Source organism: Aulostomus chinensis, chromosome 17 (genome assembly GCF_037954235.1).
Source record: "Aulostomus chinensis isolate RoL2024-O1b breed Wild chromosome 17, RoL_Achi_v1.0, whole genome shotgun sequence".
NCBI lineage: Eukaryota > Metazoa > Chordata > Actinopteri > Syngnathiformes > Aulostomidae > Aulostomus > Aulostomus chinensis.
In genome coordinates, this window is record NC_141336.1 from 26,398,027 (window position 1) to 26,410,604 (window position 12,578).

Consider the following 12,578-nt stretch of genomic DNA (forward strand, 5'->3'; position numbering starts at 1 on the left):
GGGATCATGTTGCGTGGACGACCCAAGAGGAGATCAAGTGATGGACAAATGGGTGCTGACTGGAGACACACAAGACAAACACTTGAATGCTTTGTCGAACAGAAGAAAAGCAGATAAACAACTTCATTTCCTGTGTAACCTTGATGCTGGAAAACTACAAATATGGCGGGTTTGGAGGCCTATCATCCATGTGCAACCATGTTTTGACTAAGTGGTCGGCTGCGATGATGAGGACCCGCTGTGGCATCTCTGCTCCTGTTCCCAGGGTTTGAATACTAACATCCAAGCGTCAAGACTGAGAGCTTCCCACCTCTCGCCCTGAACACGGTGCTGATCGATAAGCAACACACTGCTTTCACAATTGCATACAAATAAAGTTTCCTCTTTACTCTCCAACAGAGACCATGTTTATTTTTCACTGGTTCCACATTGAAGACGCTCAGCTAAACCACCAGCAGCTGATCAGCTCAGCTGGTAAAAGGCCTTTGATGTTTGACCCAAACTGGAGGACTTCGCTTTTCCTGGTGAGACACTGGTAGCAAACCACTCAGTTCACATGTTGGGTACTTAGAACCGTGTGGCTGTGTGCACTAGTGTGGCTCTGCCAGGAGTTCTTCATAGCACTCAAGACCCAGATGAACCCAGTACCTCCTCTAGTGGACACACACACACTTGGTATAAGCGTCAGATAAATGTAGTACTTCCTCCTCTAAAGAAGCTCAAATATATCACCAGACTTTTGGTCGGGACAAACATTCTGACCCTCCAGTTTAAAGTGATACTTCACCCAAAAAAGGTGTTTCTAAGTACTTTCAAATGGCGGTCTGGAGTTCTCAAATACATTCACATGAATGAGTGCACTCAAGTTGGTTCCCCTGGTCCTGGTCCTGAAAATGTTCTAGTTCTGATCTCCACTCTGTGTTAGTGGATCACTGGTCATCCAGCTGGATTCACGAGACCTGGATCACACCAGACCACCTGGAGAGTTTCGGAACGAAGGTTTCTGGACAGTTTAGCTGCTGTTAGCTCTTAGTCTCTGTTAGCTTCAAGCTAAATATATGTTGCTGACTCTTCCTGCATTCTGGAGTCGCAAGAAGAGTTGAGGAGGGAAAACCACCTGAGTGGTGAAGTGTCACTTTAAGGCAGAGGGATGAGAGAGTGCTGCAAAGCATCTAACCCTTAAACGCCAGCTACAGCTAACAGGTTTGTGCGACATTCGCCTAAGTGAATCACGAGAGGATACACACAGGGGAGTTCCTCTTCCTCCCTGACCAGGAACTTGACCAACATTCATGCGTCTGCTCTGTCAGAGTTGAGCTGTGCGACAGCGTTGCTCTACTCCACAGCAACGTTCACCCTCCCCGGAGTGATCTTCAGAGGGTGTTTGGAACACGTGGTGGAGAAGTAGGGTCTCAGGGTGCCGCTCCACTGCCTTTTAAACCTGTAGATCAGAGTGTTGTCGTTGGCATCAGAGAAGGTCAGACAGCCTCTCTCCCAGTCCAGCTGAACTCGGACTCGGCGTGGCCTTCGTCTCAGGGTGAGGGTGTGGCCAGGAGAGGCACAATACTCCCCAGAGGAGAGGGACACCGTCCACAGACCACCAGCGGGGTCAGAGTCTGAGGCCGTGCTAGACCTGTCCTTTCTGCGGACGGTCTCGCTGGCCACACCGAGGGACCAGTCACCGTTGTCTCCCACCTCCACCTCCCAGCTGTGCCTCCCAGAGCTGAAGCCCTCAGAGCCCAGGATGCTCTGTAGCCTCACAAACCTCTCTGGGTTGTCTGGAAGAGGCTGCTCCTCACACACCAGCACGCTGGACAGGTCAGGAGACACGCTTAGACGTGTCGAGCCCGTGTTTGGGTCCAAGGTCACCGGAACTGAGGAATACAATAATAAGAAGAAGAATGCATTTTATTTATAAGGCGTCTTTCAAGGCACTCAAGGTCACCGTACAACAATTAAAATACAAGTAATACGATTAAGACATAGTTCGAATAAAAAACAAGTAAAAGCACGGAGCTGGCAGCAGAACACCGAAGACATCAGTGACAGACGGCGCCTGGACACAGAGTTTCAAAGTGACGACGCGCACCAACTACGACTCCATGATGTCTGACAGTGGTTCTGGACGGGTCCAGAAGTGGCTGCGCGGCTCAACTCCTGAGCAGGTACTGCCCCCTCAGCAGGTGAGATGCTAAGCGCTCTATGGGCCGTCACTGACTTTGCCGTCAGCTGTGGTATTTCTTTAGTAAAGAGGAGAAAAGCATGTAAAAAAGCAAATGGGGCTCACAGTACTGGATGAGCTTCATCATGTTCTCCCAGACGCGGTGCTGAAAGCAACCCTGGTGCTTGGCAACATCGAGCAGCGCTCCAGACTCGTCTTCTGGCTCCTCCACCCTGCACCGAGTCCTGGGACACAAAAACAGGGACCAACGCTGTGCTACCCGTCCACTGCCTCTATGGTCGATCATGGCAAGTCAACGCTCTCTGACCGTGACATCGTGTTCGAGGATTTGATTGATACAGTAAGTAGCCAATCAATCACTACGCTGCTAAAGTGCAGCAGTGCGTACAATACAGGGGTTCCCCGAAGGACAAGCATGGGTCCTGCAGGAGATCAACGTGAGGACAGAGAGCAGGGATTGGGATTCAATGCAAATAAAATCATTTGTATTAAAATGTAATCATGTATTTTCATACCACCACATTAAAACATCGTGTTTCAATGTAATCCCTCCAAATGCTGGATAAGCAACAATCCCCAACCAGCCAAACCAAGCAGTCGCTCGTGGTCCTGCTTCACTTTTACTGCACACCCAGACGACAGGAGCATTTCTGCCTCCTTCAGGTAGGAGGCTCCCTCTCACGCCCTGACACTGATTCTGCAGATGCTGGGTTGTTGTACAAGAGTACAGCAGAGAGGTTCCAGCCACACACACCGGCAGAGACGATTCCCACAAGAAGAAGTGCTTAGAGTAGCACTCAAACTCCCCCTGGAGAGGGTGTTGTTTTCAAAGATATCTGGAGAAGCTCTGTTAGGGTCACAGAGGAAACTGCTCACCTCTCAGAGGCCTTCTTGTAGTCCTGAGGAACAGAGCAGAGGAACATTAGCTACAAGTGCCGCTAGGAAAAATAAAGAGGCCCAGAAAGACGCAACTCAGACCTGCATCACATGGCAAAACTGACTTTGAGGCATCACAGCAAACATGGCCGCCATCTCAAGCTGGGACGCATTTGTTTTGAACACATATTTGTTGTCGATCGAAGCAAAGTAAAATCTGGTCAACTGGACGTAAGTTTATCTTGAAGACGTTTCACCTCTCATCCGAGAGGCTTCTTCAGTTCTAGTGAAGAGTGTGGAAACTCCAGCTTATAAACCTATGTGGGAGTGGTCAGTGCTATTGTGGTGGAAACGACCCTCCCGAGACTCACCTGGCCTCCCCAAACGACAGTCGTTGTGCGGTGTCAGGGAGTTTCAGGGGTGGTCGTTAGGGAGTTTCACCGGCCACTCAGATGCTAATGGGCTGTGCTGGCATCAGCCGTTCCACATGGGTCTTTCAGCTGAGCTCTTTGGGGAAGCTTTGAAAGGACTTGGTTGTAAATAGGTGAAAGGAAATGTCGCAGTCCACCTCCTCTGTTCAAAGATGGTTTCTCTATCCTGACGTGGATGGCTTCTTTAACTCCTCTTTCAAACCATCTGTCCTCTCTGTCCAGGATTTGGACATGGTCGTCCTGGAAGGAGTGGCTTTCCTCCTTGAGGTGGAGGAAAACCGCTGAGTCCTGTCCTCCAGAGTTGGCTCTTCTATGTTGGGCCATGCGCTTGTTGAGGGGCTGTTTGGTTTCCCCTATGTAGAGATCCGTGCAGGCCTCACTGCATCTGACAGCGTATACCAGATTGCTTTTCTGGCTGTGAGGGGTGGGATCTTTGGGGCGAACCAGTCTTTGTCTCAGAGTGTTGTCTGGTTTAAAAGACACAGGGATGCGGTGCTTGTTATGGATTCTCCTTAATTTCTCAGAAACCCCTGCCACATAGGGGATCACTATGTTTTTTCTCCTGCCTTCTTCATCTTCCCTCCTCCTGGAGCTCTCCTCCTTTCTGGACCTGGAAGAGGATTTTACAAAGGTCCAGTCTGGGAAGCCACAAGTTTTAAGTGCTCTTTTCAGATGCTGCTGTTCTTTTTTCCGGCCTTGGACGCTGGTGGGGATGGTCTCCGCTCGGTGTTGCAGCGTCCTGATGACACATAACTTGTGCTCCAGAGGATGGTGAGAGTCAAAAAGCAAGTATTGGTCAGTGTGGGTGGGTTTCCTGTACACATCCACCCTCAGGCTCCTGTCCTCTTGAACGTAGACATCGCAGTCCAAAAAGGGCAGATGGTTGTCTTTCACATCCTCTCTGGTGAACTTTATGTTGACGTCTACCGAGTTGATGTGTGCTGTAAACGGTTGTACCTCCTGAACCTTGATCTTCACCCAGGTGTCATCAACGTATCGGAACCAGTGGGTGGGGGAGGGTCCACTGAAGGAAGTCAGGGCCCTCTGTTCCACCTCTTCCATGTATAGGTCGGCCACGATAGGAGATACGGGAGAACCCATGGCACAGCCGTGTTTTTGCCTGAAAAACTTCCCTCTGTACTGGAAGTAAGTTGTGTTCAGGCAAAGGTCCAGAAGTTGGCAGATTTGGTCCGGATTGAGGTTGGTCCTGTTGCTGAGGGTGTTGTCCAGCTGTAGGCGTTTCTTCACTGTTTCCACAGCCTCCACGGTAGGGACGCAGGTGAACAAGGAGGTCACATCGTAGGACACCATGGTCTCATCTGGGTCCAGCTTGAGTTCTCTAACCTTGTTCACGAAGTCCATGGAATTCTGGACGTGGTGGGGGGTTTTCCCTACCAAGGGGGCTAAGATGGTGGCGACGTGTTTGGCGATGTTGTACGTCACAGAGTTTATGCTGCTGACAATGGGTCGGAGCGGGGCACCTTCCTTGTGGATTTGGGGGGGGCCGTAAATCCGTGGAACTGCGTCTCCGGGGTACAGGTGGTGATACTCCAAGCGGTTGATGATTTCCCCCTTTTGCAGCTTCTGTAGGTGTTCCACCACTTTCTTCTTATAGCTGCTGGTGGGGTCGCGTTTTAAGGTCTCATATGTGTGAATGTCACTGAGAAGAGAACTGATCTTGTCCTGGTAGTCAGTTGTGTCAAGGACCACCGTGCATCTTCCTTTGTCAGCCGGAAGGATGGTGATGTTCTCATCTTTGCTCAGTGCATTCAGGGCCTTCCTTTCCTGGACCGAGAGGTTGGCAGAGGGGACCTTCGCTTCGGAGAGGGGCGCTGTGACCTTGAGTCGTAGTTTGTCTGCTTCTGTGGTGGAGAGGTTGTTCTTCTTGATGGCGGATTCTGTGGCAGTGATGAGGTCCACCGTCGGGAGATGTTTCGGGGTGACAGCAAAGTTCATTCCTTTTGCAAGGACGCGTTTCTCAGGACTGGTGAGCTCCCTGTTGGATAAGTTCCTTATCCACCTGTCCTGTGAGTCCGCAGGGGTTGGGCCTTCTGCTTCTCATTCCCGGTCGAGGCGAGACTGGAGGTGCGCGAATTTCCTTTTCTGCCTCTCCTTGCTCTTCTGATGTTGAGATAGTTGGGCTGTCCCAACGAAGGAGGTGACCTTGTCCAAGATGGCGGGTGGCAAAAATGGCGATAACTCTTGATTAAGGTGATCTAGCTTGCTCTTTAGTCCCTCGATGGTGAAATGGACCTGTCTCACTCTCTCGTTGAAAAGCTGATTTTGGGCCCGTTCCAAAATCTTGCTGGCCCTGTGGCCCCTCACGGTGGATCCTAGTAGTAGGCTAGTGGGAATGAGGTTGTGTTGGCGGCATCGGAGGTTGAAACGTAGATGGTTCCTGTAGTCTGCGATTTTCCTTGCAGTCCTTTCGCATTCCCGCACCACACTCCTTTCAAAGCTTCCCCAAAGAGCTCAGCTGAAAGACCCATGTGGAACGGCTGATGCCAGCACAGCCCATTAGCATCTGAGTGGTTGGTGAACCTCCCTAACGACCACCCCTGAAACTCCCTGACACCGCACAACGACTGTCGTTTGGGGAGGCCAGGTGAGTCTCGGGAGAGTCGTTTCCACCACAATAGCACTGACCACTCCCACATAGGTTTATAAGCTGGAGTTTCCACACTCTTCACTAGAACTGAAGAAGCCTCTCGGATGAGAGGTGAAACGTCTTCAAGATAAACTTACGTCCAGTTGACCAGATTTTACTTCGCTTCGATCTACGATGACCTGGATGAATGAGAACCTACACAGACATTTTTTTTTGTCAATTTCTAAATAAATGTTTAGTGATCTGGCACAATCAGTGACCTGGACAAATGTTCATCTTGACGCCAGAAACATCGTCTATATTGAAGATTGTCATCAGTTCACTGACTTCTGGCTTTGCTGCAGCACCACCATCACGTCAGGACTCCATCATCAAACGTCATCACAAATGTGAACTCAAACCCAGAGGCACAGTTTACAAAACTGTCATGTAAAAAGATGGAATTTCACAAAAAGTAGTACAGTCCTCTACTTGTCATAATTACAACTACAGTGTTGATCACCTTTAGAAAGAGGACGCTGTCGGGCGCCATGGCTTCTTCTGCCTCTCTGATGGTGGTGGTCAGGACTCGTATGTCATTGCTGATCCTGGTAATTTTGTTTTCCATCTTCTGACTTTTCTCTTCCTCTTCCTGCTTCAACTGTGACATCAGCTCGGCTTCCTCATCACGGAGGTACTGGTGCATCTTCTCAAACTCCTCCCTCAAGATCTGGGCTGTTGTCACTGATTGGCTCTGGAAACAAGTGTGTCAGGTATCATGAAGCGTGGGACGGGACACACGTCATGGGTCCGGTACATAGACCGTGTAGGTGGTGGCTTCTGTGTGTCGTTTAAGATCAGCTGTTGAGATTCGGCAGCATCCCTGCAGCCACAGCTGATGGCAACATCTCACAAGGCCTGCTGCACACCACCGGATCAGTACCAAGCCCAGAGACTTGTCTACTGAGGAGGTCTCTCTCTCTCTCTCTCTCTCTCTCTCTCTCTCTCAAACACATTTACAATTGCAGACTTGTTATCATTCTTGTGTATGTATTCTCATTACTACGTTTACTGTTGTATAGCCTTTGTTTCACATTGTTGTATGTTCTTAACTCTTCTGAGTTCGTATTATTCTATTAGGCATCATCAGGCAAAGGGACTGTTGCTGAAATTGGCCTTTAGTAAACAAGCGTTTGTTGGAATGTTGATTAATGCAGACTTGATTTTCACAAAACAAACAAGTAAAGTGTAACCAACCTGTGAAGCTATGTCACGTTTAGGAGGGGTTGAAAATTTCAACATCACACCTCAGATGAGTGTTTAAAGTTAACTGCCTCAGATAACCTCGAAGAACACCAGCCTGTGACGTCGGCCTGCTGATGCGATGCTTGGAGTCTGAGCGGCTGGTCAGTACCACACGCCAGCTCAGCCACTTCATAGAAGATGTTTTTGGCAGTTGCATTCGTCGACTTCATGCTGACATTTGTTAAAATTACATTCATAAGTAGGAAAGATGACCAAATGACAACTTCTAAACACATTGCAAGGAGAAAAACACAGGCTGAGGGGTGAAGAAGTACTTCTGCCTACAGTACCGTGATATGAGCTGCAGTTTCCTCCCAGGTTTGTCTGATGGAGCTCATGTTTTCCAGCTTCTCCTGGAGACGTCTGACAGCTGATCGCAGTTGCCTCTGCAGAGAGAACATCCCAGTGGGTGGACGGGTTCTAATAAACCTTGCAAAAGTGTGATGCACAGCCCAGGTGCAGCCACACTCAGTACAACTTCAGACCACACTGAAGTTACTCAATATTGTTGGAAATGTTGCTTTTGCACGAGTGAAGGAGGGCTTCTCCCAGCTGCAGGGCCGAGCGAATCTGGTGAAGTGAAAGCAGCACTCAGATTTCATTCCTTCTGGTTTTTGAAAAAAATGCTGATAAAAAGGTGTCAAGTATCTGTAATTTTGATTTAGAAGGAGACATGAACACATGCAGGTCAGCATTTTACTGCTGTCACTTTGAAACGTGTTCAATAAGTTAGCATCAGCTTAATTATTCATCTGGACCACCAGTCACACCGATCACTTCAAACTCAACACTTTTAGAACAATGAAATATTGTAAAAAAACAAAAACCCCAAACAACAGCTTCTCCTCTGTTCAGTTACTTCCTGTTGTCTAGTTTTTCTGTAAGGTTTGTTGGACCATCCAAAAGCAGCTGATAAGGCTGGTGTTTTATGAAAGGTTAGATCTTTCGACCGCTGGTCAGAACCCCAGCACAAGATGGTGGTGGCAGTAACGGATTTGGCTACACACACACACGATATATATATATATATATATATATATATATATATATATATATATATATATATATTGCATCTAATCTAGTGTATAAATCATTCTTGAGGCAGACCTTACAGATGAGTACAGCCTCCTGTATGGAGCTGCACTGGTGCTGGTCATGCTGTTCTGTCCGGCACTCCGGGCAGAGCAGCTCCTCGTCCTCCAGACAGAACCCACTCAGCGCTCCTCCGTGCTGCACACACACATCCTCTGTCTCCAAACTATCATATCCATCACCAGCGTTCCCATCATTCACCATCCCCAACACTCTCTCCTCCTCAGCTCCAGGTGGCCCCCTGTGTCTCCTCGGCTGGCCCTGGAACAGAGCGTCCAGGAGAGTATGAAGGACAGAGTCCATCAGCTGGGACCCATAGCAGATGGTGCAACCAGCCTGGCTCAGCTCCCCTTGGCCCAGCTCCCCTCGGCCCAGCTCCCCTCGGCCCAGCTCGAAGCACGTGGCACAGAGCTTGTGGCCACATGGCAGCGTCAGGACCCCCAGTGACTGGCAGCCTGGACACTCAGCGTCCTCTACAGCCTCAGTTGAATCCTTCTGTCCGTCACCCGTGAAGTCCCCAGCAGCTGTGTTTGGGTCATCAGGAGAGCCCAGCTTCTGTTCTGGTTGTCCCCGTCCCCTCTCCTGATCCGCTGGACTGGTTCTCTCCGCCATGACACATCTAAAGATGACGGGCTAATTTTAGTCCAGTCCAACTGCTATTTGGCTGGTGGGCCCGTGGCTCTGCTGGTCAGGGTCTCACTCGCAATCTGAGCTTTGCAGTGGGTTGCAGGATGCTTTTTACTGGCTGTAACCCCCCCCCCCCCCGCCCCCAACTGCTGCCCCCCAATCAGAGAAGTCACATAATAACATGCTAAAAATACTCAGGGACAGAAGGGAAGGGACACAGGAAGCCAATTGATAAATTACCTGTTTATGTCCCTGAGTTCCACTAGAAGTACCTAGGTGTGCTCAGGCATGCTCAGGTGTACTCAGGTGTGCTTAGGTGTACCCAGGTGTACTTAGATGTGCTTAGGTGTACTCAGGTGTGCTTAGGTGTACCCAGGTGTACTCATGTGTACCCAGGTGTGCTTAGATGTACTCAGGTGTACTCATGTGTACCCAGGTGTACTTAGGTGTACTTAGGTGTACCCAGGTGTGCTTAGGTGTACCCAGGTGTACTTAGGTGTACCCAGGTGTACTTAGATGTGCTTAGGTGTACCCAGGTGTGCTTAGGTGTACCCAGGTGTACTTAGGTGTACTCAGGTGTGCTTAGGTGTACCCAGGTGTACTTAGGTGTACCCAGGTGTACTTAGATGTGCTTAGGTGTACCCAGGTGTACTTAGGTGTACCCAGGTGTACTTAGATGTGCTTAGGTGTACCCAGGTGTACTTAGGTGTACTCAGGTGTACTTAGGTGTACTTAGGTGTACTCAGGTGTGCTTAGGTGTACCCAGGTGTGCTTAGGTGTACCCAGGTGTGCTTAGGTGTACCCAGGTGTACTTAGGTGTACTCAGGTGTGCTCAGGTGTACCCAGGTGTACGTAGATGTGCTTAGGTGTACCCAGGTGTACTTAGGTGTACTCATGTGTACCCAGGTGTTCTTAGGTGTACTCAGGTGTACTTAAGTGAACCCACAGCAAACCAGCCTCAGGCAGTAACCTGAGGCATTTTTCTCAGGTGACTGAGGTAGTTGTACTTCGTATTTCACATATTCCAGACTTCTGATTGGAGTAATAAAGCAGTCATGAACCAAACCAGCCTGTCAGGCTTGAGGGAGGAAGGAACTCTGACAACGGCTGCCGGTTGTCTCCAGTCAGCGCATTGATGCCCATGAGGACAGACGCTGGCACCTGCACCTGTCCTGCTGGGACTCCTGTTCCAGGACTTTTAGTGGGGTTGCAACCAACAGTGGAGCTCCTGGTGTTGGGGGCTGCACTGCCTCACTTTGCCCACTTGGTGACTTCATAGCACCATCAAACATTTGGACATAAAATTCCTCATTCCAGTTGGACCCATTCGCGGCGTGTCCCAGTATGAGTGTGTCATCAGATGTGTGAGGTTGTGTGTGTATTTCAGACACATAAACACCTCCGAGATTCAAAACTTGAATGCACCTGTAGAAAATCGGGACAAAGTAGTCAACAGCAGCAACAGTGGATCCTTGTTCACCTGGGGTCTATTTGTTAAGGCTCCATGTTCCTTTGAAGAAGTTCTGAGGGGAAACGGTTCTGTAACTCTGACACCTGGAGTGTGTCTCTGACTGACCTGTTACAGACTGGGATTTACACAAATGCTGTTTGGAATAGAAGCACAAGTCCCAGCGTTTCCACTGTGGACGTTGAATTAACATGTTGGAGTCCGTCCCGGAAGAGACTAGACCTTCTATCTGAAATTTGGTTCCCATGGAACTACCAGCTGCTCAAGTCTCCCTCCATGATGAGATTTCCAGCTATCAGTGGTATCGCTGTCATGCAGTAGAGGGCGCCATTGTGACAGAATACTGCCCAACTAGGTCCGAAAACAAGTGAAGAAGAAGACGGACAGCCGTTTGGTTCTCTGGGGGGCCTGTGGTGCTACACCAGGCGGAGGAGGAGGATTCTGGTGGTCCAGGGACCAGGACCAGTGCTGTTGGTTAGTTTTTATGATTCACAATCAGAGTAACCATGTGAGAGAGAGAAAAACAGAGGAATTAAATACAAATATAGGATAAATTTATTCTTCTATGCTTCTTCTTACCTTTACAAAAAAGTTTTTCTCAGTTTTTCCTGAAACCGACCCTCATGCAGGTGATGATTAAGAGAAAGAATGGATGAACTTTCAAAGAAAATGAAAAAAGAGGCTTTGACCTTTCCTCTGATTTGTTCAGTGTTTTTCATAATCAGAGAATAAATATCCGAGGGTCCCGAATGATGAACGAGAGCACTGACGAGGAAGAGTTGGCGTACCTCCTCGCCACCCCAGCCATGGTTCTGCAGACCAGGCGTCCTGCACTCAAAGAAAAAAAAAACTACAACTTATTTTGAAAAGCATGATTTTATTGTGGTCTGCAGGTCCCAGGGAGGGAAAGTCTCGCATCTATGATACTGATGATAATTAGCGCTGAATCGTCCCAGATGGCCCTTCTGAAGTTACAGATTAAAGTACCCACTGACGGCTGTTTCACGCAGGCGATGAGTCAGACTCATGAAATGGAAATGAGATTGTTTACTTTGCAGAAAACAGGTGTAAGAGGGTTAAATGTGGTTTTAAACCACAGCCGTGAGCTTGTAGTTTCCACCATAACAGTTATTATTAAGTCTTATCTAACACCCTCTCCTGTCCCTGCTCTCCTTCGGCTCCATCGCCTATTAATTAGAAACATCCATGCACACCATTATGATAGCTATAAAACGCTGAGAATGAGCATCGATGCTGTTATTTGTAGTTAACATGCAATAGAAGCTGCCATGACCAGGCTGGCCGGTAGGCATTGTGCTCCGTCAGCCTCGTTAAAGCGACGCCCGCTGAGACCGACCCACTGACAGGCCAGACATCACCGGACTCCTAAATGAGAGCTAGAAGGAGCCCCAGTAAACAGACCTTCCTGGACAGTTTAGCTGCTGTTAGCCTCCGTTAGCTTCAAGCTAACCATACGTGGCTGTCTCTTCCTGCATTCTGGAGTCACTAAGAAGTGATGGAGGAGGAAAAACGTCTTAGTGAGCTGAAGACTCCTGTTAGTGAGTACTTGGAAGGTAAAATATACTTTTTGGGCTAAGAATTACTTCAACACGTGAAATAATTCTTTAGAAAGGTAACGGAGGTGAAACGTATTTGGTGCTGCCAGATTAGTTTGTGTGAAGGTGATGTTACGGCCCGTGTTTGCGCTGGAAAATAAAACCTCGTCCTCTGTGGACTTTGGAGTCCTTACAGGTACACGTAAAACCACATTTCCATAAAAATCAATTTATATGAAAATAACTCCTGAATTGAACCTGCCAAGTTTGAACTCCCAAACATGCGAGTCTGAACTCGGTGAACTTTGTATTTAGAGCGACAGAAACAATCATCATTGTTGCTGCTTATCTGAGTCGCTGCTGGGTCGGTTCCAGTCCGTCCCCCCTAGAGGCCCTTCCGGTTTCATTTCTCTTTGCAGCATTTTTGTACTTGCAAATGTTTTCCTCATTTGTA

At 48.7% G+C, this 12,578-nt stretch overlaps 1 protein-coding gene across 1 annotated transcript; it reads right to left on the reverse strand.

Annotated features, from left to right (window-relative positions):
* Positions 1 to 374: 374 nt before the first annotated feature.
* Positions 375 to 9,137, reverse strand: LOC147246964 (E3 ubiquitin-protein ligase TRIM35). The gene is made up of 6 exons (XM_086182613.1): positions 8,489 to 9,137; positions 7,672 to 7,767; positions 6,600 to 6,830; positions 3,059 to 3,081; positions 2,288 to 2,406; positions 375 to 1,874 (listed from the first exon to the last, which is right to left on the reverse strand). Exons 1-6 carry the CDS (start codon positions 9,083 to 9,085, stop codon positions 1,336 to 1,338), a joined length of 1,605 nt encoding a protein of 534 aa, XP_086038739.1. The 5' UTR covers positions 9,086 to 9,137; the 3' UTR covers positions 375 to 1,335.
* Between the last annotated feature and the right edge of the window lie 3,441 nt (positions 9,138 to 12,578).

What these genes read in the sequence shown, in the direction of transcription:
- LOC147246964 (XM_086182613.1), bottom strand. Translation starts at nt 9,085, where the DNA reads ATGGCGGAGAGAACCAGTCCAGCGGATCAGGAGAGGGGACGGGGACAA. An exon ending in AGGCTGTACTCATCTGTAAG is followed by an intron (nt 7,768 to 8,488) that starts GTCTGCCTCAAG and finishes TTCTCTCTGCAG; the next exon opens with AGGCAACTGCGATCAGCTGT. An exon ending in ACAGCGTCCTCTTTCTAAAG is followed by an intron (nt 3,082 to 6,599) that starts GTGATCAACACT and finishes TCTGTTCCTCAG; the next exon opens with GACTACAAGAAGGCCTCTGA.